The sequence below is a fragment of the Anarhichas minor genome, unplaced genomic scaffold (assembly GCF_050575085.1).
Source record: "Anarhichas minor isolate MPS153535 unplaced genomic scaffold, ASM5057508v1 ptg000045l, whole genome shotgun sequence".
In the NCBI taxonomy this organism is placed as follows: domain Eukaryota; kingdom Metazoa; phylum Chordata; class Actinopteri; order Perciformes; family Anarhichadidae; genus Anarhichas; species Anarhichas minor.
The window spans coordinates 10,191,934-10,219,165 of NW_027466491.1; the positions used below are offsets into that span (position 1 = coordinate 10,191,934).

A 27,232-nucleotide genomic window follows, 5' to 3' on the forward strand; every position below is an offset into this window, starting at 1 on the left:
TATGGTTAGTCAACACGTGTACTTGGTTATGTTTAGTCAACACGTGTACTTGGTTATGGTTAGTCAACACGTGTACTTGGTTATGGTTAGTCAACACGTGTACTTGGTTATGGTTAGTCAACACGTGTACTTGGTTATGGTTAGTCAACACGTGTACTTGGTTATGGTTAGTCAACACGTGTACTTGGTTATGGTTAGTCAACACGTGTACTTGGTTATGTTTAGTCAACACGTGTACTTCAGGTTGACTTTGTTTCACAGGGGACCTGAACAGGTGTCTCCTTGATGAAAGTCCTGTTTGTTTGACTCGTGTATTATTCTCTAACATCTAAGTCTTGTTCACTTCCTGAATACATGAAGCTTAACAAACTAATAACTGACAGTTGATCACCTCACTAATTGCCAGACAACCGACCATCTGTCCCTTAAAGAAAATGTAGTTTTCCAACTTTCTCTCACTTTGATTTTTTACTTAAAGTGTTGAGGTGACATTTAGTTTACCTTATGTCAAACATTTAACATTCTTCTCTTCTTCCAGTTCCCCGGCGGGTTAAGGGAGACGTCTCAAATCTGCGTCTTCTTTATTTTCTCAGCATCAAAGAAAGCGACGCAGCGAGGCAAATAAATGCTTTTAAAAGAAGTGAGCTGACAGAAAAAAAAGAACAGTGATAAGGAGAAAGCAGAGGACAGCTAACGATAAGGTCGAGCTAATGATACTGAAAGTGTGTCGAGCAGGATGTAAACACATCACGACTCGTCTCTGGGATTGTGGCTAAAGAGAAAAGAAGCCTTGTCACCAGACAGGTAGACAGAGACGTGATTGGAGGATGAGGAGCGGCTTTGTGTTTGATTTAATGAGCTTTAAAAAGAGACAGACGTACATTATTCATGAGTCTGCAGAAACGCAGGTGTACGTGTATTTATATCCTGCTGTAGCTCTTTAAAGAAGACACAAAGTGATGGACGGAAAGAATCAAATGCAGAATAAGAAGGAAAAGCAGTGTGACGTTAACACAACGGAACAAATACAACTAGATAAAATCATAAGACAAATGTGACTTTAATATCTTAAGAAATGGAAAAACTCAGTAAATACAACGGTGCCAGATTAAACAATAGTGTGAAGTTCCGGACTAACACTTTTTATTGAGTCGAGGCTGAAGCGAGTCCATTTTCTCTTGTTGGCCGTCTGAAGTGCAAATATTACTTTCCATGTCTGCACAGACACGAGGCCGGCTGTCCTCTGGGGACACAGACGGTGGAGACTAATGTGCTTCATTTTTAATTGTCCCTCTCATATGTCCTCTGGGGACAAAGGTAACTTAGTACATTCACTCCACTACTGTTCATATATCATTCAAACTCAGATTTATACATTTTACTACTGTAAACATGGTCAAATGGATTTTTTATGGATGTTGACAATATTTTCTTATTTTATGGAGAAAGAAAAAGAGATACAAAGTATGTCCTCTAAGAACATGTCAACGACATGATGAACCTGGTTTCATTCAACTATTCAGATTTCTCTTCTGGAAAACCTGACTATAAAATAATTAGATAATAATTAGATAAATAATGATAATACCTCAATTGCATTACTGTATTGCTTTTTACCTGTTCAACCTCCTGTGTGTGTGTGTGTGTGCGTGTGTGTGTGTGTGTGTGTGTGTGTGTGTGTTTTCAGCTGGTTTCTGCCTGTGATGAATAAACCATTGACACACTCACACTGTTAGAAAAATAAACGGCCTTCATGTCGATCAAATATTGATACACACATTGTGTGTGTGTGCATGTGTGTGTGTGTCTGTGTGTGTCAGTGGGATTGGCTTCCACTCCTGTCCAACATGTTGATATAAATATCTAGTTGCTAGGCAGCGGTATTGATCCACTATTGCCTGCGGCAACACCTGGCTGTTATGAGATTGGTGAATGAGACTTTCTCCGACCCCGACTATACCACACACACACACACACACACACACACACACACACACACACACACACACACGCTCTCTTTTTCATCTCAACCACGTTTTCATCCGAGCAGCTCCAAATTCCAAATTAGTTGGCACCAAGTTTGAAGGGAGACGGAAGAAGTAACAGAAGTATTCAACGAAAAATAAATCAGAAAGGCTTCGTCATCTTCTGGCAATGTGAAAGGAGTTCATCTTTACTGTGTTTTCACACGTTTAAAAAAACCTCCATATACGCACCAATTGTGGTGGAAAAAATCTGATAAATAGTTTATGTATCCGCCCCGTGATCCGGATCGTCTCCAACGTTCTACGGGTTCTCTCTTGGCCCATGCTCCATACTCATCAATATCCAACCGAAAACAAAACCTCCTTGGCTAAAGGTAAATAAAAAACAAGTACGCAGGCAACACTGTCATCCCTCACAGTTCAATTGTTAATATATTATTTGACTAATATGAATGCTGCATTATGTGTAACCAGCATTTTAATGTTACATCTATAATAACGCATTATATCTTATACGTCAGTGATGTATTTTCACATGTGAGTTTATAAAAACTCTGTATTTATGCAGATTCAAACTCAACATGAAGACTGAAAGAAAAGCCTTTTTACTTATTTACACCTCAAAATGAAATGATCACATGATTCTGCGGCTCCTCTGGTTCTCAAAACATTCAACATTTGGACTAAATAAGATCCGAGACGACGACACCAGAACATACTTCTTACTTAAGCGTTTACTCCCACGTCGTCCTGTCTATCGCGCCACAACTCAACAACCACTTATCTCCTAATGTCAGCGTCTCGGGAACAAAGAGAAGCAGCCTTGTTTAAACTCGACCGTGATGCGATTCCGTGATGCTCGATTGGTTTTTAAAAGGGTTCATGAGTCTAATGGGGGAATTCACTCACACAGTAAAGGAGCAATTTATGTATCGTTGTGATCTGAAGACGTGGAGATCAGCAGAGTGACCGGCGGGTTTCTCTGGACAGCACATTTAACCTCTCGCTCTCTGAAGAAGACAATAACCCGCAGCTGCTAACACCTGACTGATGCTCGCCGACTGCTGCAGCTATTACACTTTCAATTCCCCTCTCTCTCTCTCGTCTCTCTGTAACACAGTCGGTGTCGCTCGCCCCATTTCCAGCTGACTGATGTTGAGTTATCACCACCGACGGTCACTCACTCTCTCTCTAATGTCTCTCTCTCTGATAACTGAGGCAATAAAACCAAATCCAATTCCAGCGACCATTACTGAGATCACTCTCCCTCTCTGTAGTTTACAGTGGCAGATTCCTCTGACGGTGGCTGTGGGGAATGCATCCAGTGTTTGTGCAGAGAGCCTCATCTGGATCAACAACAAGACAGGTACGAACCAGAGAACACTGCAGTGTAGCTGCTCTGAGGTCTGACATCTCTGTGAAAGTTCATTTCACCATCATGACTCAATTATCTTGTTACCTCGAGACAACGAGCTGTTATCTTCAGACTCATTTGTTATTCTAACAGAGCAAACACATGATCACACATTAATTATATCATTGTTCCCAGATCGGTCATTTGTAGTTAATGACTAAACGATGATCATTCTGGTTTGGTTTTTTGAGAATAAAGATTTTATACTAATAGATGAAAGTTGTGTTTTTGGAGGCAGAATATTTCATTATACTTTAAATTTCAGGTTTGTATTTGAAAACAAAGCTAGTTCTGCTTTGTTTTCAGAGAATAAAGATGATTCTGCTCATTTTATAAACTCTGGATCGATTCTTTGGAGGAACAAACAAGCTTTTTGGAGAATGCAACTTGCTCTGCTTCTGTTTTGGAGAAGAAAAGTCTCTCTGGATCAGTTCTGGTTCTTTATATTGTGATTAAAACTTATTCAGCTTATTTCTGTTGAGATAAAGAGGGTTCTGCTTCAGTCTTTGGAGGGTTAAGTCTCTACGGTTCTGTATTTGGAAAATAAAGCTTGTTCTGCTTCAGATTTTGAAGAACAAAGATAGTTCTTCTCCCTCTGTTCTTGTGAAATAAAACTGGTTCTGCTGTAGTTTTTGGAGAACAAAACTGGTTCTGTTTCTGAGGAAGCAGCTATTGACAGAGTGTGGGTTCTGGCACAACTTCACCTACTTGCAAGTATAACCGATTAAGTCATCACAAATTCAGAACAATCCAATCAAATTGTCTTTCTCCACACACAGAAGGTGATAGCCCGTTGGTTTACACTGATCCCTCAATGTTTGTCTTTTCAACCTGAACTTCCAGGTTCATCAGAATATACATCACATGAAGAAAGTAATGACACAATTTCCTGCAACCTTTTAAAACGCTGCGAGGAACCCAACAGTGTGGTGTCGTCAGCATATCGCATGACCTGCGACTAACATCCTGGCTTCTGGGTTGAACCAGTGCTGCTTGTTTGAGGGAGAAAGTTGTTGATTAACTGATTGACTCATGTTTCTATTTCCTCTCAGAAACCCACAGGATTGGACGGATGGACGACACCACCTGGTTGTTGGGCAACATCAACCAAACGGGATACTTCCGCGTGAACTATGACCTCCAGAACTGGAAACTGCTGATTCAACAGCTCCACAACAACCCTCAAGTATGTGTCTGTCTTTCTGACTTTCTGTCTCTCTCTCTCTAATGGCAATCTTATTGTCTGTTTAAATCTCGGCTCTCTTCTTCCCTCTCTGTCCGTCTCTCTTTCTCAGATCATCTCCGTTGGAAACAGGGCCGGACTTATCGACGATGCCTTCAACCTGGCCAGGTCAGTCATCTTTCGAGCAAGAAAACAAACATATAGTTTCAGTCTGGTCTTCAAAGACTGACTCACAGGGGAACAGAAGAAAGTGGTGTACAAATGATTTGTTTCTCGTCTTCTTTCTGAGAGGCTCATCTGTCACTCAACCCGTAAGATATCTGGACACACAGAGTGAGAGTGCAGCCAGGCTGATCCATTGTTTCTCTCCGTTTCTCTTTGCTTATAATTGCCTCTCAATAAGCAGCGTCTCTCTGTTGAATGGGGCTGCTGATGTGTCTGCCTCCCTCAGATATGTCTGCTTTGATGGGCTCAGTGTTTCGAATGGACAGATATATTTCAGACTTGTCATCATCTGTTCCGCCAACAGAATAGAGGAGGTGCTGATATGACAGAGTCAGCTCTGAATACAGAGGTTTATACCCTGTATGTGACTTCAGCTAAGACCTTTGGGTTGTCGTACACATTAACATTCACACACAATAGCGATGAGACGGAGCTGTGCCAGCGGGAGATCCCTCCACCATCCACAGCCAGCAGATAAGTGCAGCTCCGTGGCTCAAGGATTAACACTGTTGCAGAGCAGCAGAAGGTTTTCCTGAAGTCTTTCAATGCGGAGTTTCACCTTTTTTCTTCCGATTAATAGATGTGCATGTTCAGCAAATCGGCCAGTGCTACCACAGCCAAGGTATTTGTTATCCTCATAATTTTATTCATTATGACTATTTATTTATTCACCATCGTCAGAGTATAGAATTGGAAAATACAAACTCAAGCAAACGCTTGTTTCTTTTAGTTTGATTGAAAGTCTTTTTTATTGTTGAGTGAAGGTTGATGAGAAACTACACCGATGGGCTGTTTCCCTGGAACCTCCCTCCAGTATTTCCAGGACCAACAACCTTTTTAGGACTTCTAAGCTTTCACTGGGTTTCAAAGGGAGGAACTAGCAACGAGTTTGTAGGGCTGATAAAGTACAACTTGTGTGCTGCTTCATTCAGGACATAAGGAAGCACTGGCTGTAATAATCATAGGATGACGGGGAGAGAAGTTTATTGATGTTAAAAAGTCATGTTGTCAGCTTTCCAACTAGCTTAACAAACAAGCTAAATAACAGAGCGTACTCAGAGCGTGAGTATGGAGCGAGTGAAGTATGGAAATAAAACTTTATTCACAGATTGTATTGTGACCGTCACGTTCTGAAGCAGAAATAAATAATCCTCAAAAGCCCAGCAGATCGTCTACTAGAGTTATGCAACAGTAAATACAAAGAAAGTCGTGAGAAGTGAACTTCAAACAGCATTGTCGTCTAATCCGTCATCCGTCTCATTTGCCTAATCTTAAAAGTTCTTACAGATTTTGTCAGTGAGGCAATACACGAGTCGTGAAGATGAACATTTAGTTCCTAGTTTAGTTTCTGACTCCTGGTTCTGTAGTTCCTGGAGATATTTGGTCACAAAGGGTTAAGTGTGCTCGTCATTTTATTAAAGACACAAATCATGTAGTTGCATTCTTTCCTCCAGCCCTGCACTTCTGAAGCACGAACACACGCTCGATTGAAAGCGAGCCACGAAGATGAATAGGTTGACAAGTTGACAGATACTAGAACTTCCCTCTTAAGCAAGGCCGTCCCAGAGCGCATGGATCACATCTGGCTCTGTGAGATGACCAATCCGTGCTGCTGCATTCAGAGTAGACCACCGAGGAGAATAAATTCAAAACAACCTGAGCCAGATGGAAGCTCTGTGATGAACGAGCGATCAGCCAGAGAGAGAGAGAGAGTCAGTGAAGTGTGTCGTTTCTCATCGTCATGTTTTCAGCCCCAAGCTTCTTGAGCACTGTAACCAAAATCTACTCCGACACCATCCCCATAACTCAATCTACCCTCGTCTCTCTTTCCTCTTTCTGTATCTGTCTCTCTCTCAGCCATCTGTCCTCTGTCATGTTGAATGAGCAACAGCTAGAGACGACTGCAGTGTCATCCTCTGTTCTCGTGTGTGTGTGTGTGTGTGTGTGTGTTCATGAGTGAGGAGCTCAGCGGGAGGTTTTCCATCTGTACAGAAAGAGAAACAGAACTACAGATCCGTTAATATTCACCCTGACAGCAGAAGACGCTCTTACTTCTGCTGCATCTCTCTGTGGCAGAAGATGAACATCACTTTGCCAAATTGGAAAACACAATGTAGGATTTTGTCGTCCTCATTGCAGTTTAGAGAGTTCAACCAAATTCGTTCCCTCACTTTCTACAGTTTTGGTGACTTACACTCAAAGTACTGTACTTGAGTACAATTTCGCATTATTGTACTTGAGTATTTCCATTTTATGCATCTTTGTACTTCTGCTTCTCAGAGGTAAATATTCTACTGTTTACTCCACTACAGTGGAGAGAAACAGTAAATAGTAAAGTTTTCTGTACATCTTGTTTATTTATTCATGTTTTGAGAGAGAGGGAATTAAAACGACAAGTTTGTGATTTTCTTTGTATCCTTTGGGGAAGTTAATACAACGAATAATAACTCAAAACATTCAGAAAAGGTAGATGTGGCCGATGTGTGTCTTAACTTGTCTAATTTATTATTTTGCAATGTTTCAATGATTCTAAATCTTAGCAATTATTTTGGCAAGGACAATATCCATATTACTGGTAATGTTGTGATAAACTCGTCTTGGAAAAACAAATACTGATCACTTGTTCTTACCAAGAGTCCGATGAGAAGCTTGAGATCCGTCTCTGGATGTTTGTCGCAGCGTTTAGCACAAAGACTACCAGCACAGGAGCAGCTGCTATAGACACACAGAGTTCATTTAGATTCCCGATCATTGAATTAATAACAGTTTGGTCTGTAATGCTGATTCTTCTTCTGCTTGCAGTTTGATTGGCTGAGGCATGAGCCGCCCACGCGCCACTAAATGCTGATTGGTGGCGTCAGGCCTTTGTGTGAAGCTAGTTTAGCAGCAGCTTAGCATAAATAAATGGCTGTGTCTCTGTGAGTGTGCGCTTAAACAGTGATGGATGTCGCCTCTCTTTCTCCGTGTGTGTGTGTGTGTGTGTGTGTGTGTGTGTGTGTGTGTGTGTGTGTGTGTGTGTGACCGCGGCGGTCCCTCGTTAGCTCTCCACTGAGCCTCGCTAATGGCTAATGGACAAACAATTAACTGGCCCTTAACGATGTTAACGAGTTAATGAGCTCGTTAGGATGACAACACTGGGAGACACACACACACTCACACACACACACACTAATACACACAGACTGTAAGTGAGAGGGAAAATTGAAAATCTATAATCTCCTCGTGCACGTTCCTGCCTCTCTGTGAGCAGAACCGAATAGTTTAAAGCCGGACTAGAGTCCTTTAGAGGCTTACTGAGTGTGGAGTGTGTGAGGCTGGCACCAGTGAAAAGGTCACAGAGTCATTAAAATCAAAAGTGTTTATCATCTCAGGTCTCCTTGAAATCAAATGCAAACCCAAAGTGCATACATCCATCCAGCGAAGCTAACTGGCTGCTGGAAGTGTCACCCGTTTAGAGTCGGCCCTGCTCTATTTCCAGTCTTTATGCTAAGCTAACTAGCTGCTGGCTGTAGCTTCACTTATTTGCCAAGCTGACATGAGAGCGTATCGATCTCCTTCAAGAAAACAAATAAGTGTATGATCCACAGTGTAACACTGTTCCTTTAAAGGTTGTAAGAATATGAGAGATTTCAGGGTTTGAACTTTACGTGTTTTTAGGGTTTTATTTCTCAGTGTTTCAGTGTTCCCCAGAAGAGGCTAAAATAAAATAAGAAGACAGACAGCTGTTGCCTTAATGACGCATCGCATTCGATCACGTACGAAGTGCGTCTTGGAGTTCTTCGTCTGCAAGTTGAAAAGTGGAAAAGTAAACGGATCAATGGGGCTGGAATGTTGTTGCCATCGCGACCACCATCTCTCCTCTCACCTTCATGTTTAGTCCCGTCACACGTAAACAGAAAGTTTCTTTTCTGCAGTTGGGATGGATTATGGTAATGGTCTCAGAGGCCAGGTGCAAGATGGGAATATAGATGAATGTGTGGAGGTTGGATACGAGGCCGATTATGGAAATATGACGGCCTGGAGTTTAGAGTTTAGTTGGCTCTTTAAAGACTTAGAGAGTCTTATCTCGAACAGATTAACTCTCTGTGGAGTTCTGTCTCTCTCAACCCACTGGTGGAAATGCAGAAAAAGTGCCTCTAGTGCGACCTTCCAGTGTTGAAAACCTTACAAAGTGCCCTCTTATGGTGCCTTTCCAGGAGAGAAAACATGATGAAGTGCCCTGTGGGTGCTCTTCCAGTGGAGAAAATGGGACAAAGTGCCCTCTATAGTGCTGGTAATGTGATGAAATACCTTCTAGGGTGCCATTCCAGTGCTGTAAAAGAGGTAACGTTCCCTGTAGAGTGTCCTTTCAGTAGAGAAAATGCAACTAAGTGCCCTCCAGAGTTTCCCTACAGTGGAGAAAACAAGATGCAGTGCACTAATGTGTGCTTGTAAAGTAAAGAACACACAATGCACTGCGCTCTATGGTGCTCATCCAGAGGAACCTACGTGATAGAGTGCCCTCTAGTGTGGCCTTAACATGTAGAAGACATAATTCAGTGCTATATATGCTACATACTTTATTCTCACCCCTGCCCTCAGACAGCTTGAGTCCACCACAACCAACGCCTGTCTGAAAATTGAAAACCGTCCACGGAACAACTTTAGTAAAAGAACATTGAATCCCCTCCTCCTCTGTGCGTCTGCCACTCACTGTGATTGACAGCTCTTCAGTAAAGGTCAGACTGTGAGATCAAACATTTCTCTGCGGTACTTTCTTCAGTCTGAACACCGATAACAGCAATAAAACCAAAAAACTAATATCACCTCTCTGAGTTCACCTTTAGACACCGACTGTCTGCCTCATTAATATTCATGAGTTGTGGGTGGGGCTGAAGGTCAAAGAACCCCCCCCCCCCCCCTCCTCCCCTCCCCACTCTAAAACACCATGACTCTTAATGAATGCACGAAGACGCTGGTTAATATTCATGAGGAGGTGGATGTAACCCCGTCAGTCTAAATAGCTCCGGTGTCATTCAGAGGCCAAGTTTATCTTAATGTGTCGTACTGTAGTTTATTAACACACACACACACACACACACACAGACACAGATTGAGGTTTGGATTACGGCCGTCGCCATCTTGTTTTTTTGCAACCAGTGAACAGGAAGTGACCATATCTGGACTGAGGAGGAGTGACATAGAGACGGCGTATACGTCTCTGGTAGAGACCTGTCAATCACTGTGTAGCCCCGCCCTAAAGCATCCCCTGCTTTATGGTCTGTTTGACTCTAAATGGACCATAATGTACTAAATGAACATCATGCTGTATTGAAGAAGACTTGAAACTAGAGATTGAGACCATGAACTCATGTTTACAATGTTTACTGAGGTAATAAATCAAGAGAGAAGTAGAGTCATTTTCTCATAGACTTCTATACAACCAGAGGAGTCGCCCCCTGGTGGACACTAGAGAGAATGCAGGTCTAAGACATGAAGCTTCAGCTTCACTCGGCATTATCTTGTCTCGTGAATGCAGTGTGGGGTAAATCTGACCGTCCTTTTTCTTCCTTCTCTCTCTCTCAGGGCCGGGTACCTCCCACAGGGCGTTCCCTTGCAGCTGATTGGCTACCTGCCAGAGGAGCCGTCCTTCCTGCCGTGGCACTCTGCCAGCCGAGCGCTCTACCAGCTGGACAAACTGCTGGACCGCACAGACGAATACAGCCTGTTCAGTGTAAGCACCGATCGATCAATTACCGCCTCAGTCAGTCAGTCAGTCGGTAACGGCTCCATGATGGCAGAATAAACTGTCTCTTCAGCGCTGTCAGCTGGCTGTCTGTCCATTAGCTCCTAATGATGTCTGTGTGTGTGTGTCTGTCTGTGTGTGTGTGTGTGTGTGTGTGTGTGTGTGTGTGTGTGTGTGTGTGTGTGTGTGTGTGTTACCAGGACTATGTGCTGAAGCAGGTTGCATCACGGTACCATCAGACGGGTTGGCCAACAAACGGGCCCGGCAGCGAGGGCAACGTGTTGCAGGCGTCCTACCAGACTGAGTATGCAACACACACACACACACACACACACACACACACACACACACACACACACACACACACACACACACACACACACACGTGCGTGGTCAATTCGTTTTTAGATGCTTTAAAAACAGTTAAGTCTTAAAAATCTTCATTTGAGTCAATATTTTGTTCCTTTATAATATATTTAATACTTGACTTCTTTCTTTAGAGGGCTTGTATGAAGGTAATAACGTGTTCTATTAATATGACATTATCAGAATTCCTCTTGGCATTGTGTAGGTTTATGGCGTTTTGCCGGTTACACTCATTGTCATTTGGGAGAATATTGCATCAGACATAGAGCATAACTCTGTGTGTGCTCGTAGCTCTGTGGAGGCTCGTGCTACGATGCCAAACACTCACGTAAACAAAGCTAAATCCCGACCCTTTCTCTTTAGAGGTGAAACTGAAATCCACACGAGAGGGTTTTTATAAAATGTCCACATTGTTGCTCTAACTATCTGACAGAAGAACCTCTTCTTCTTCAGGGAGTTACAGAGGGAGCTAATCATGTTAGCATGTAGCTTCGGGAACAAACAGTGCCACCGTCAGGCCGTCGCCTACATCTCTGACTGGATCTCCAGCAACAAGAACAGGTACCAATACACACACACACACATTCAAATCAGGGAGTAAAAAGTACAAAATAAAAACTGACAAGTGTACGTAACATGATATGACGTAATGGTAACGTGATACGTTGAGGCAAAGTGCCGTCCTATTCGTAATCACACCATTTCAAGCCTTTACAGTCTCTCACACTCTTTGCATTGGACTAAATCTACTGACTGTTTCTTTAGATTTGGAGTACAAACCAAAACTGAGTCCCAGTGTTTCCATGCAACACATGTTCTGCCTTCAATTAACCTACAAAGGTAAAAGAGAAGAACACTGCAGCTTTAACTTCTCTCTCTTTCAAATGCTGCCGGCTCGTTCGCTCCCTCTGGGTCCTTAACGAGATCTGCAAAATTAGATTTCAAACGGCAAATTAAATAGAAGCAGATGCTGGTGTTGTGTACGGAGCAGCAGGGAGCTGATGATAAGAGGGATGCTTGGATTCTAAAAAATAAAATCACTAAATTAAACACAGTTTCAGACTGAATGGATTCTCAGAGAAGGAGCAGCTCGGGTCCTCGTTACTGTCAGACACAAAAATACTTCACCAACTTTTTAATTCCTTTTCCACTAACTGTGTTTTCACTCCTCTTGTTGCCAAAGTGAAGTTGTTGTTGTCGAGGGAGCGGTCCGCATGACGACCATATGGCAGCATCTTTTTTGGGAAAAGCTCCATTTTTTTCACATACTGGGCCTTTTAAAGTTTAAGAAGCAATTTGGAAACGCTCCATTCTTCAGTGCTCGGATAAATCTACATTCATGAGGGCTAATCTCTGCAGGGGTGGATTCCTTTTTAATAGTTCATACTCTGTTCTGGAGAGCACATGTATGTGGATTCCCTGCAGAATAACTGAAGAAGAGAGAGCTCGATGAACCCGACTCCTCTGAAAAGACGCAGAGCATCATGGAACTTTATTTAGCACAGCACATTAAGTCTGTGTTTCTGCAGTGATGCGTGTGAAACTACAGAACAATGACACCAAAGAAAAGATCCGCCTCTGAAAGGAGGGAGTCAAACAGCAGACCTGCGTCACACCTGCGTCTCCACCAGGATCCACCTGCTGTAATGCGACTCTGGCTAAATTCCCGTCCAGGACAATGAGAGCAATTACTGCGGAGCACAGCTAATATTTTAGTGCCTACATCTCTCTGGATTGTTAATCCTGTCCCGCTGGGGTTTCATTGTAAATGAACCGTCTACATGGATCAGAAAAAAAGAGCTGTTTTCAGATTTATCTTAGTGCAGCTGCAAGCAGCCGTTTATGGATTAATCCTGTAGGGGGTCCCGGGGTAACAATGAACTGCTGGGGCCCCATTAACCCCCTGTGTCTTTCATTCTCTGTGCATTGTGTTCAGTATTTCTATGCTGGTGTTCTACCTGGACCCAGGTGTGCTGTGTGTTGATAGAACGGGAGTGAAGTGGAAATGGAACTGTTTTCCGTGTTCATTCGATTAATACAAAATTAGGTGAAAATAACGTTTGTTGTTAGCTGTTATGGAGAAAACACTAATAAGTGGTAAAATGTTGTCGCAGCTCGCCGGGAAGAGAGTGGACGCAGCTCCAGATACGGATGGATGGCTAATTAGCTAGTTGGCTAGGTAGCATGTTAGCTAACTAACTAATTAACAAGCGGGGAGTGAAGCGGAGGCCGTTAGACCCGTTGGCCACCAGCCCGCTGTTTGGCAAATCTTTTGTAACCAGTGTAGCATTAAAGCACAGTGCATTGATTAGCAAGCTAGCTAACTGGTTGCAAAACATGGTGCAATTAACAATTTATCTAGCTAACTATCTTGTTAGCTAACTAACTAATCCAAAATCTAGTTCGCTAACTAGTTTGTTAGCTAACTAACTAATCCAAAATCTAGTTCGCTAACTAGCTTGTTAGCTAAACATAGACGGGCGATGTTTCTTAGATAAATGAAAGCGTTTCTTGGGATGTGGTTGACGTGGCGTTGGAAGGAGAGGGTTTGATCAAAGATGACTCCAAGGTTACGGATGTGTGTGGAAGCAGGATCAGTGGAGCCATCGATGCAGAGGGAGACGCTGTGGGGGGATTTGTTTAGTCGTTTGGGGCCGATGATGAGGATTTCAGATTTATCACTGTTGAGTTTGAGAAAGTTGGCTTGCATGCAGGTCTGTGAGGCAGTGGGTGGAGGTGGAGTGATGGATTCGGTGGAGATGTAGAGCTGGGTGTCGTCAGCATAGCAGCAAATATCCTCAGGCAAGGCAAGTTTATTTGTATAGCAAAAAATATACTACTTAAATATATCATGATGCATATCTACATCAATCAATCAAGGCTCCCAGTTTCTCCATGAGCATATAGAGCTGCAGTGGTAACAAACATCTCTGTACATTTCATTGCTCATGGAAGTCTGTCAGCTGCTTTCAGTATCTCCGGAGCAGAGAGGACAGCTGGTTCTGGGGATAAAAGGTCAATACTCGCTGTGGATTTAAAGTGTAAGCACTTCAGCGGCACGTCTCGCGTCTGGTGTGAATTCGGAGGGAACAATATGCTCTGTTGTCACAGTCACAGCACAGCAGTCGTCTTTAAGTATACCAGCCAGAGCTCATGTCGCTCAGCCGGGTACTTTAAATGTTTTATCACTCCGGCGAAGTGATTTCTTTTTTAAAATTCAGATTGACATTTAGACTGCAGAGACAGACAGACAGACAGCAGATGGCGGAGGGACATCTTTACTGTCGGAATGGGAGTTTGATGCGGAGGAAGGACGGAGTGGGAGGGAGAGATATTTCAGGAGAAAGACAAAGCTTTAGGATATAAAAACATTCTCTACAGACTGTTAAAACACACACACACACACTGAGTGTGTTCGTTAATGGGATCAGAGCCATCTGGAGGTTCTGCTCCTCCATTTTTATAGTCTGCAGAGAAAAAACTCTACATTATTACTGTTATTTTTTATTAGAAATAGCGGGTGGCTGTACAAGTGATAAAATAGTGTATAGTAGCAGAACTAGACGTCGCAGCTGTGGCAGCAGACTCAGCGCTCCTTAATGTTTTACATGATGAATAATCTGCACACACTCATGAACACACACACTCTTGAGATGTTTGGCAGATGTCGTCGTAGAAGGACTTCAACGCCACAGTCAGCCGTGTGTGTGTGGGGGGGGGGGGGGGGGGGGGGATGTGTGTGTGTGTGTGTTGAAGCTTGCTCTTAAGTGGAGCATCTCTAAAATGATTTCCCAGGTCGGTGAATGATGTAATTGTCCCTGCATCACTCACCCTGCACTCACTCAGAAAACACACAAACACACTAAATACACACATACACATGTGAAAAACACACACACAGAAATAAAAAAAAAATTCTGCCAGCTGGCTCACTGTATTGTGAAGTTTTTAGTTTTGGTTTATTGACAATTTAGGTCAAACACACATTATAGTGAAAATGTGCACGCTTTTTGCTTTGCTGATGATTCAGGCCAGTAACCAGCTGGGGCAGAGTGTGTGTGTGTGTGTGTGTGTGTGTGTGTGTGTGTGTGTGTGTGTGTGTGTGTGTGTGTGTGTGTGTGTGTACATTTGGTGTATAAAACCCCCAACAACAGAAACAGTAGTTACCTGTAATAACTCCAGTTCTATGAGTATGTGCTCAGTGCGTCAAATAGCCGACGACAATCGGGGGTCCCGTCCCCCCTCGGGACAACGTAAACTGCTGAGCTTTTAATTAAAAGACATTTTAATAACAATTGCAAGTGACAAATACTTATGATTTTAGAGAACCCCCCCAAAATGTTGCAAGACTGCAAAAAGCCCGTCCAATCATTTAATTTAGCCCGAATGGTTTTGGGAAAAGTTCATGTCTGGACACCTTATTGAACCCACAATGTGTTATGTTTTAACTCTAGTTGTCCCAAAAAAAACTTAAAAACCTTGGACCTCAGATTTTGGAAAAACAAGTTGTTTGTTTTGCTCTGCAGCGTCAGGAAACGGAGAACGATCACATCTGATTTCATGGTCCTATGTCTTTGCTCAGTACCTAAAAATACACATCTATCATCAGACAGTCTGCTTAATACATCTGTTGCATTTGGACTTTAAACACTGAGACACAGAAGTATCTGTGTTGAAACTTCAAAAGTGTTCCAACACAAAGAATGACAATTAGGCTTATTGAGACGTTTTGGAGTCGCAGCTGGTGCAAAAGTGTCTTTAATTGTGTCTCTGCTTTGTTACGAGTCCACCGGAGAAGTAAAGGGATGTTTTAATGGAGCTCCCTGATGGAATCACAATGTCTCACTCAGCATCCAGCGTCCTGCTTAATCCTGTGGACGTGTTTTATCGGGTTTCTTAGCTTTATTACCACATCCAACACTTATCGACATCCCGGAAATGTGACACACGTTTGCTTTATTCGGAGATTGTGTCCGTCTGATGGGAAGGCGCTGTGTGTTTTGCAGGATTCCTCCCAACATCAGAGACATAGTTTACTGCACCGGGGTGAGTCTGATGGACGAGGACGTGTGGGAGTTCATCTGGATGAAGTTTCACTCCACCAACGCCGTCTCAGAGAAGAAGATCCTGCTGGAGGCTCTGACCTGCTCGGACAACACCTTCCTCCTCAACAGGTACGAACGACACACTGCTGTACAACGGTTTGTATGATATCTTAAGAAAGAAAAGTTGTCCCCAACTTTGCCTGTTCTCCTATGAATGTCCAGGAACACGTCAGTTTTTCCGTCTTTTCAAAATTCTCTAACTGTGTCTGTCAGATGTTCAGGTCGTGTAAAGTGACTTTATCACAGCGTGTTTAGTGGTTACTGCTGGAGACGAGATTAATGAGCGCTGAGAGACTGAACCAAAACAGTAAAGGTGTGCAGGCTGTAAAACAAAAACACTCTGTAGAGCTGCAGGGGAACCTCAGTTTGGTGATAAATCTCCATCAGTGCGAGCAACCGTTTTCATATTGCATGAAAGTGAGTTAGATTTAAGTTTCCTTTATGTGTTGAGAAATTCCTCTAAATAAACTCTTTAAAACATACTTTTACTTAAGTTTCAAATCTGTTAGTTTATTTTAGAACAGACAGAAAATTGAGTGAAAGTTGCAGTAAAAATGTAGCCCGAGGCCGTGTGTGTGTGTGTGTGTGTGTGTGTGTGTGTGTGTGTGTGTGTGTGTGTGTGTGTGTGTGTGTGTGTGTGTGTGTGTGTGTGTGTGTGTGTGTGTGTGTGTGTGTGTGTGTGTCAGGTATTGATTTTCCAGCCACAGTAAACTGTTCTGCAATCAGAGAGTTAGTACTGCATGTTCAGATAGCAGCTATCACACACACACACACACACGAAAGAAAGAAACACACCACAGAAACACTGATTGGTCACACAGGAAATGGTTTCAGCACAGAGGGATTGTGGGAAGAGAGAGAGAAAATTGATTTGGTGGTTTAATGAAAAGACAGCAGCTACAAACTTCCAACACACACACACACACACACACACACACACACACACACACCAATACAAAGAAATGTGAACAGAAAGTAAAATACGAGGAAGGTAAACTCTGAACACAATGTTGGATGAGTGAACATCGGTTTTATTGTGAAACTCTCTCTTCTGTCTCTTTGTCCCGCTCAGTCTCACGTCTTTAGAAAACGTTGTGTTCACACTTCAGGATTCTGCAGCCAAACTCTCCCCAGGTTTCTGTAAATCCCCTTAATCTCTGAGGAGCTGGGAGTAGTGGGATTACTGTCGCTCGTGTAACTTCAGAGGAGTGAATCGTGGTTACAAACAACACAACAGAAACTATAAAATGTCTTCCAGGGTCATTCTGCTTCAGATCAGACGAAGTACTTGCCAGGCGGCAAAATCCAGTTCTTTAAGTGAAGTCAAAGCTTCATGTGTTAAAGCTGCATTCTCTCTAATGTCCACCAGGGGGCGACTCCTCTGGTTGTATAGAAGTCTATGAGAAAATGACTCTACTTCTCTCTTGATTTATTACCTCAGTAAACATTGTAAACATGAGTTTATGGTCTCAATCTCTAGTTTCAAGTCTTCTTCAATACAGCATGATGTTCATTTAGTACATTATGGTCCATTTAGAGTCACACAGACCATAAAGCAGGGGATGCTTTGGGGCGGGGCTACACGGTGATTGACAGGTCTCTACCAGAGACGTATACGGTGTACAGCAGATCCAAATGATTGATTGAGCAGATGTCACATTTTTCATTAACATCCCTTGAAAAGTACATATGTGGACTCTTAATAATCTAAAATACTTAAAATATAGTGTTTGATTGAACCAAATGTTTGCTAAAACATTCCAAGACGTGCAGGCTTTACATTTTACATTATTATGTACATTACCGTGAATAAGATTGCACGTTTACTCTGCTAATTTAAGTATATATATATATTATAAAAATACTATTTTAGCATGTTAACTCTGTTAAATTCATGCTAAAATGAGACTACATTAGTATTTTAACCTTTTACACTGCTACAGTATTACTATAAATACGGCTAATTTAAGTAAACGAGACTCTCGGGTTAACATGTTAGCGTGCTAACTTTGCACAGATTATGAAATACTGAAATTCATGCCAAAAAAAGCAAATGTTTCATCCTGTTATTCAACAAAACCACATTTATGTTTGTTAGTATATTGAAACATACACAAGATATACAGACTTATGTTTTATGCTTTAAAAATGTAGCATTATTCCCCCATTGCATCTCCAGTTTTATATATATTAAAGAAAAGACAAACAGTTAATGACACAACAACCTTTAAACCTTTAGCCATGACTGAGCTCGTCCGTGTCCCTGTGTCTCCCAGGCTACTGAACCTGTCTCTGACCTCAGACCTGGTCCCAGAGCAGGACGTGATCGACGTCATCATCCACGTGGGCAGAAACTCGCAGGGCCGAAACCTCGCCTGGAAGTACTTCAGAGAAAAGTGGGACATCCTCAACGCTCGGTGAGTATTTGTACACGTCGTACTTGCTGTACTGTGAAGGGAAGCGTATTGTAATACTAACGCTCGCCATCTTTCTTCAGCTACGGTGAAACGTTGTTCATGAACTCGAAGCTCATCGGCGGAGTCACGGAGTTCCTGAACACCGAGCGAGAGCTCAACGAGGTAAACACACACTCGCTTGTTGTTGAGGTCTGATTTACAGGTGAAAGGTTCAGTTTCCTCCTTCTGACTACGTGCTTCACCTTAACGACCTGCACAGATCCAATTAAAAGATAAGGGGAAGCATTCAGAGAAGATTTCAATCTACAGGCTTTACCCCATAAAGAGAGAAAACAGAGTTCTTCATTACATTTATTACAAAGAAAAAATAACGGAAATCCCAAATGTCTTGATAATGTTTTTGATGTTTTTATTCAATTTAAAGTCAATTAGATGTTATTTGTTAAGCCCAGTATCACAAATCTGCCTCAGAGGGCTGTCCTTGGACCCCCCCCCCCCCTAAAACAACCTTTAATGGGAACTCAGAGGGAGAGAAACTAATAAACTAATAAAACCACAACATCTCCATATAATAGTAATAATATCAGTAGTAACACCAATCATGTCAGAACAACGATAAAGAAATAATAAAGAAAAATGAAAACTGCCACTAATAACAGCCGGGGTGGATATATTAGAATAATAATGTTAATATAATGTTATTATATAGTTATAGTAGCAGTAGTAGAATAGTGTCGGTACAACCTCGATCCATGGGGTCCATCCTGTGGTATACACACTTGATTGGACATGAAGGTTCACATCTGTCTTTATAAAGGACTTAAGAGAGGTGACCAAGAAGCAGATGGTCAGTCGGTATTAATGTATCTATACCAGTGTGTGATGGGGGTCCCGTCTCCCCCGATATCCATAAAGCACTGGATTAAATGTGTCCAAAGTGGGTCCAATTATGTCCATAAACAGACATTAAGACGGACTCGCTGTGCGTAACCTGCTGCAGTTCTTGCTGGCTGGAAAATCGTCTCTTTCCGTCACTATTCATATTTGTTTTTTCACTTTGAATAATGAAAGCTGCTGGGCATTAATAAGCTTTTAAGAGACATTTAGCGACCCCGAAATGTAGCTATTAATGCTTTAATGGGGTCTGAAAGGGTGTGAACCTTCTGCACACTGTGGTGGCGTTTAGAGGCTGCAGGTGAATCATCAACGCGTTCTGCAGAGAAACATAAAGTCATCAGAGAGTTCAACGTATGTTGTTGGTTATTCAAAGAGAATTCAGCAGCAATGATGTTATTGTGAGTCACTTATCTTTTCGTGTTTTATTTAATATAGTGGTTTTAATGAAAACTCCCACAATGCTTTTACAAAAGGAGAAATAAAGTGAAAGCAGAAGGAACAAGTAGGACGTGGAAAACTACAGAGAGGTGACTGATATTCACATTTTCAGACAGAAAGGGTTTGTGGGTGTTTCTGAATATGGAATAGTCTCTTTGTGGTATTCTATCGAGATGAAACCATTTAGTTTGAGATCTCTACCTCTCTGTTGGTATGGTAACAACAGCGTGAGCTTCATCGTGTCCGTGAAGCCTCTGAAAGAATCACCATAAATTAAAACGAGACCCCTCAATACAAAGACTGCCTGAAATGAAAATAATCATCAGCCTTATATTTCCATTTTTGGAAAGTGTTTTTAAGTAAATCCACCCACAGAGCAAATTTAAAAAAATGTGTCTTGGGAGGAGTCACAGCTGGAAGGTCAAAGTTACAGAGCAGAAAGTGAACGTGTAGCAGAAGGAAGAGAAGAGATAGAAGAGTGGAAAGTGAACGTAAAGCAGAGCAGAGGAGCTAACGATATGAGATGTATTACAGGGAGTTGAGGGGATGGATGCTGTATTAAAGGGAGTTGAGGGGATGGATGCTGTATTAAAGGGAGTTGAGGCGATGGATGCTGTATTACAGGGAGTTGAGGGGATGGATGCTGTATTAAAGGGAGTTGAGGGGATGGATGCTGTATTAAAGGGAGTTGAGGGGATGGATGCTGTATTAAAGGGAGTTGAGGGGATGGATGCTGTATTACAGGGAGTTGAGGGGATGGATGCTGTATTAAAGGGAGTTGAGGCGATGGATGCTGTATTACAGGGAGTTGAGGGGATGGATGCTGTATTAAAGGGAGTTGAGGGGATGGATGCTGTATTACAGGGAGTTGAGGGGATGGATGCTGTATTACAGGGAGTTGAGGGGATGGATGCTGTATTAAAGGGGGTTGAGGGGATGGATGCTGTATTAAAGGGAGTTGAGGGGATGGATGCTGTATTAAAGGGAGTTGAGGGGATGGATGCTGTATTAAAGGGAGTTGAGGGGATGGATGCTGTATTAAAGGGAGTTGAGGGGATGGATGCTGTATTACAGGGAGTTGAGGGGATGGATGCTGTATTAAAGGGAGTTGAGGGGATGGATGCTGTATTAAAGGGAGTTGAGGGGATGGATGCTGTATTACAGGGAGTTGAGGGGATGGATGCTGTATTAAAGGGAGTTGAGGGGATGGATGCTGTATTAAAGGGAGTTGAGGGGATGGATGCTGTATTACAGGGAGTTGAGGGGATGGATGCTGTATTAAAGGGAGTTGAGGGGATGGATGCTGTATTAAAGGGAGTTGAGGGGATGGATTTCCTCCTGCGCTCCAGTGAATCTGTCAAACTCTGAACACCAAGTTTCCTCTTCGGTCCTTAACTTTGAAAATCACATTTGTTCTCTAACCTCCAATGGTTCAACGTTTTTTCTTTAATACATCACTTCATGCTGTAAAACCTTCCATTTAATTACCCTCCTTTAAAAGTTACACTTTGATTCCTGGTCCTCTCATGCTGGACATGTTACCTCTCGTTATGAACCTTTAAAACTAACTTTCTCTTCTAATTATTCGCCTCCTTTTCAAAAGACAGTTTAGCTTTCATAGCTCACATTTTCTGGCTGGAAGGTTTCTGTTTAACTGCCATTAAAAGATGTAATAAAACATCTAGAAACGTACATATTAATATCATCTCTTGTCATCTTGGGTGAAAGTCAGAGTGTTTCTTTGACCCAGACTCTGTTGACCTCCCTACGTGGACTCTGTTGCTCTTTACAGTACGTCACATGACTTCTAACAACAAACATTAATATGTCTCGTAATAAGCGGTTTGCACAGACGACCTATACGGATGTTTGTCTTGTTGATGGTTAAGGAGTGGGAGGTTGGTGCGAGAGTTGGTTCCAGAAAAGTAGTTGTGCTTTGTTACTTCACACAGAAACTTGCAATAGGTTTATTTCATGGCCATCAATTATTTCATTTCATTATAATCGTTTCTGAGACGTTTGTTTTGACGAAGTTTGGAGACCAGACAGATTTGCGAAATGTCACTTGTGTAATCTACAAATGATGACAATCTCAAAAAAACCATGATCACTACAGCAATCTGAGTCATATAGTTTGTAGGGTCCTTAAATCATCAGTATGTTGTCGATGTTCAAACCCTATGACATTGTGGGTATATTTACCTCTTTAGCCTCTTCGGTGCTGCAAAATGTCTGTCTTTCTTTTCACAGAGGGGTGAAAAGAAATAACTTTTAACTTTTCTATCCTCTACTTTTCCTTCCTTCCTTCCTTCCCTCCTCATATCTTGTCTTACCATTCCTACTTACTCCTTCCCCCAAATATTTCCCCATCTGTCTCTCTTTTTCCCGTCCTTTCTCTCCTCAGTTGAAGGAGTTCATCCAGTCCAGCGGTTTGGGGGCAGGGCCTGCTATGCCGCGGGCGCTGGAGATCGTCGAAGGCAACGTACGCTGGCACCGCCTCCACCGGCGGCAGTTCTTCCAGTGGCTTCGCAAACCTCTGAGCTCCGTCCTCGGCTAACGCTACACCAGCTAGCTAGAGTGACGCAACTGCAGACTGGCTGCTAACGCACTGCTAGCTTACAGATGCAGTTAATTAGAATGAAAGAAAACAACAGAATGAAGAAGCAGATTGACTTGACTGGTTATTCAGCTGGTTTCTCTGCTGGTTTTTCTTTTAAAGAAAATTGTTTACAAACTCTTTATTTCAGATGTATTGTTTATTTTTTCAAAACTGCTAGCTAGCTAGCAGTCACTGGTTCAGTAATTGTTAGCTAGCAACTCGCCTCAAAACTCCAAAATGACAAAATTGCCCCAAGACATTCACACCCCCAACTCAACGCTTGGTCTGTGGCCCAAACTATGACCCTCCAGGTACCCCTCTAGTGTCAGCTTTGGATTTATCAGGGACGGCGTCCCAGTTTTACCCTCATTGCACAAAGTCTCCACGGTATAATTACTTAGTTTTAGGTTTACTGGCGCAACAAGACTACTTGGGGTTGGGCTTGGGAAAAGATTGTGGTTTGGTTGAATATAAGTATGATTGTTACGTAAAACAATGATGTTTGTTGTGTAACTGGCATTACCTAAGTGCACAAGTTACGTGACAAAACATGAACAGAGGTCTCCTGGGTTAAAGTCCTGTCGTTCATTTAAACCCACCGAAGCGGACTTTCTCACTCTTTATACAGAAGTCTAATAATGACGCAGATGAGTTTACATTGGCGTTAGATGAAAGCTCGGTGCGAGGGGCATTGACCATCCATCAGTGTTTCATGAGTTTGGGGTGAGAACGGGTTGACGATGGACACAGAGAGAAGAATCTACTGTCTGATGAGCAACAGCAGCCAACAACGGATGATCTGACCAACAACTTATCAAACTTCAACATTACAAACATTTCGGTACAACAGAAAGATAAATCCTGTTAAATGCCCACACACATTCCCACACCCGTGTTTATCTGATAAACATTTAGTTTCCAATACATTAAGCCCACAAATACGATCAGAAATGTTTTGAAATTGTCAAAATAAAATATTACATGCGTTGGTATGGTCTTTGTTTTCAGGCAGTTTTGTGTAAACTACAAACTTAACACATCAATACATCATTAGAATTCTGTGGAACCTTCTTAACATACAGGTTGGAAGTTGTGATGCGACCTTAAATGAGTTAAATGCCATCAGTTAGAGCCTCTTGGCTCCAGTCCAATGTCCTCACTAACCAGAGACCCACAACAGTTTGAATCGGACCTTCCTGTGTTTGTTACATTAAACCAGCCGACATTAAAAGGCAGATCAACCATCAGTCAGCTGCATGTCGATCATTGAACATGTAATTAACCCAACACGGACTTGGTGTCCTCTGATCACAGCACTCAGAGGACTCATTAACGTACCACAGCATTCAAACTGCTTCAGCTTGAATTTATAAAGCAGCTTTGTTTTGTTTCAGGATGAAAAACTCCAGCAGTGCACCTTGAATATGAAAAGCTTGTAATAACTTGAAAACTTTGCTCTAATCCACAGAGAACGCTGCATGTGGAGCCAGTAGTGATGCTGTGGTCTGTTTAGTGTTTGAACCACCAGAGCTGGAAAACCATTTAAAAAAGCTTAAAGTGAAGACAAACTATCAAGGCCAAAAATAGTTCTCACATACAAGCCATGATGGGATGTAGCAAAGGTGCAATGGAGACTCAATCTGTCAATATTTAGAAATTTAGTTGGATCGACAAACTTGGAAGATACATTTTTGACAATCCTCAACCAAAACTGACCGATGAATCAAACATGTTCAAACCTGATGTGACGTGGAAAGACCAGAAGATTATTGAAATACAAAATAATAATTCATGTTTGAAAGAAAATATACAAAGAGCATTACAGTCACAACAAACAATATTTCATTGAGACTATTCTCTACCCAGTTCTCTTTGTAGCAACTTAAATTATGACACTAAAAAGCACTAATTCTAACAGTGAAATGGCAGAAAGTAAGATAGAAATAGGGAACGATTTTAACACAGCTCACATTAAAATAGTTTTCCCCGACTCAACCCACCTGAAATCTGTCAGCCAACGAATTTTCTCGTTATTTAAAGGCCATGAAAAACGGTAACTCCCAAGATTGACTGACTGAATAAAGAAACCGACAGATAGATGAGAAAGTGCAAAGAATGTTTCTCGCAAGGAGTTCGGGGTCTATACGTAACACTGACCGCTCCTATGACAACCTTTTGGAGATTAGAACGTTGGTTTCATAAAGCACAAAAACCATAAAGTTGTCTGATGAAGCACATCTTTCTCAGCTGCTACACAGAAACTTAAGTGACAACAAAGACTAGCATTCATTTATTTTTAGCTTTCAAGCAATCTTTTTTTTTTGTCCCCCAGAATGATTCAAAGTGGTGACGAGACAATTGCTGTTTATGCCGAGTGTCTTTATATGCAGATGATGTGGTGTTTTTAAATGAAGCTGATGATTCAAACTTAGTGAGGAGATCTTTAAAGAGGACGGACTCTGCAGCATGGTGGATTCTAACAGTGTTACATGAAAGAGTCAGCAAGGGGCAGCATGAAATTTGGACTTTTCAAGGCTTTGAATTTTAGTGTGATGGATTCTTCAATGGAGAACATCGTTCTATGAAAAGGATTCTACGGATATAAACAGCTCGACGTCTGCAGTGCGATAGATTCTAAGATGCGACGGACTTCACAGCCATACTGACTGATAACTCCACAGTTTGACCGATTTGACGGAATGATGGCAGAACAGCAGTGCTACGGATACTACAAGTCTGGTTTTACAGCGTGATGGATTTTGGACTGCTTTACCCCTCAAAGTTTTAGATGATACCGACAGACTCGAGAGTCTTGGAAATAACGAACACAAAAAGCCCCGGAGGAACAAACCTGTGGGGTCAACTCCAAAGTAAAGCAAAACCTTTGGAGACGTGACTTTTAAGAATTTAGAAAAATACTTAAAATGAATAAAATCATGATGAAGTCTGGTGCGTTGAACCTCCGTTATGTTGAACAGACTTTTTGAAGTTATTCCTCTTTTGTTAGATCCGGCTTTTGGTGTTAATAATTGAGCCATATATGAATTAATGGGCCTGCCTGCTTCTATACACTGTGTCCAGTGATGTGTGTGTGTGTGTGTGTGTGTGATGAAGATGATGATGATGATGGTGACGATAATGACTGCTGTGCCAGTCAAGATGATTACAATTATAATTGAAATTATTATGATTATGATCAGGGTGATGATGGATCTGATGATAACGGTTGAGTCAGTGATGCTAATTGTTGATGATGTGACAATGCTAATTAGCATTAGTATTATTATGCTAATTATCCAGTGCATTTCAAACCTTTATTGTCCTGTCAGGGAAACTTGGTTTACAGACGTAAAGCACACATGTAAAATAAACACTGTAAAACATACAAATACGATATTAAAAATTAAAATGTGACGTTAAAGATGTTGACGGAGATGAAGATGGTGGTCATGATGATTATAATCATAATGATGATGATGATGATGTTGACTTGGACGGAAACAGGAAGTGTCAGAGACGGGTTTAATGCTACTTCCTGTTTGCACCGCTGTGGTTTCCCTGTGTTTTTGGGTTGGACGATATTAAAATGGTTAACCTTGTGTGTGAAGCGGTCTCTTTCAATCCACCACTTTGTACCTAATGAAGGGAAAAGTAATGAGAAGCCAAACAAATGTTTGTGACCGAAGACTCATACGAAACGGAAATCACATGAGGACTACTAAATGATATAAAGATTTGTAATGACATCATTTAAAAAAGCTTTATTGTCTTAGTCTCAGACAATTTTATTTATGGGTTTTTTCCTTCTTGTAATTGCGTCCCCATTTAACTTTTGCAAGTTCCTAATTTATGTAGATGGAGAACTCTGTTGCCATTCATGCCAATCATTTTCATTTTAAACCATATTTGCAGCAATCTTCTGCACAACAAGAGCCTCAGAAGATGAACACCGATCCAGAATGGTTCTTCTGCTCGCTTAGTATCAAACAACACAGCAACACAGTCTCAGAGCTGTTTGTGAAATAGTCACAAAATGCAATGCATGAATTGTGGGGGGGGGGGGGGGTTCGTGTCGCTTGGCACGACTTCTTTTTCAGGACAATCTTTCTCAAAGAAACAGTAAGGTTCAGGCAACGAAACCACTGAGTTACTTTTAGGAAAACCGTCACGAACGCTTCACTTCTTCACGACGTGCGGTCTCATGGTTGGACGTCCTGTGTTTGTGTTTGCTGTCTAAATATTTAATATTCGTCTCCAGCTCTGACCATAGTGGTCAGAGCTGGAGACGAATAAACGCATAAACGCATCCGTGCAACTATAGTTGCACGGATGCATTTAATTTGTGTGTCGATCACGAAAGAGGATCCTGATCGACTTTCTATTGCCGTTGTTTTCTTGCTGACACACAAACACACAAAAAATGTGTTGAATTTGTGAATATTTCAAGAAATTCAATTTGTCAAATTGTCAGGCCCTTACTCTTCAACAGCTCTGCTGAGACTTACTTTCTGATCCTTTCTGAGCAGAATGTCAGGAGCGGGATTCAAACCAGCAACCTCCAGAGCTCCGTCCGTGTGTGTGTGTGCGTGTGTGTGTGTCTGACATCCCTCAGTGATGAATGACTCCACTCTTTTCCCAACGGCATCATGGGAAATCACACTCCCTGGATACACACTGAGAGTTTACTCTGTGTGTGTGTGTGTGTGTGTGTGTGTGTGTGTGTGTTAATGGGACTCGGAAAGAATGTGACAGAGAGAAATGAGCTAAAGAGAGAGAGATAGAGAGAGAGAGCGGGAGTAGTTTGTTGTTTAATGAATGAGAAAGAGACAAACCAAATTGAATCTCTCGTTTTCTGGCAAAATGGTGAGTTTATAACCA

At 42.0% G+C, this 27,232-nt stretch overlaps 1 protein-coding gene across 1 annotated transcript in view; it reads left to right on the plus strand.

Moving 5' to 3' along the window:
- The window catches only part of LOC142971178 (thyrotropin-releasing hormone-degrading ectoenzyme-like), a 107,724-nt gene extending 85,412 nt beyond the window's left edge, over positions 1–22,312 (plus strand). The window contains exons 11-20 of the mRNA XM_076111824.1: positions 3,263–3,351; positions 4,452–4,585; positions 4,695–4,750; positions 10,373–10,520; positions 10,733–10,836; positions 11,352–11,459; positions 15,905–16,072; positions 18,280–18,420; positions 18,501–18,582; positions 22,160–22,312. Coding sequence (XP_075967939.1) covers positions 3,263–3,351; positions 4,452–4,585; positions 4,695–4,750; positions 10,373–10,520; positions 10,733–10,836; positions 11,352–11,459; positions 15,905–16,072; positions 18,280–18,420; positions 18,501–18,582; positions 22,160–22,312 — 1,183 coding nt within the window. The remainder of the gene's footprint in view (positions 1–3,262; positions 3,352–4,451; positions 4,586–4,694; positions 4,751–10,372; positions 10,521–10,732; positions 10,837–11,351; positions 11,460–15,904; positions 16,073–18,279; positions 18,421–18,500; positions 18,583–22,159) is intronic.
- The last annotated feature ends 4,920 nt before the right edge of the window (positions 22,313–27,232 follow it).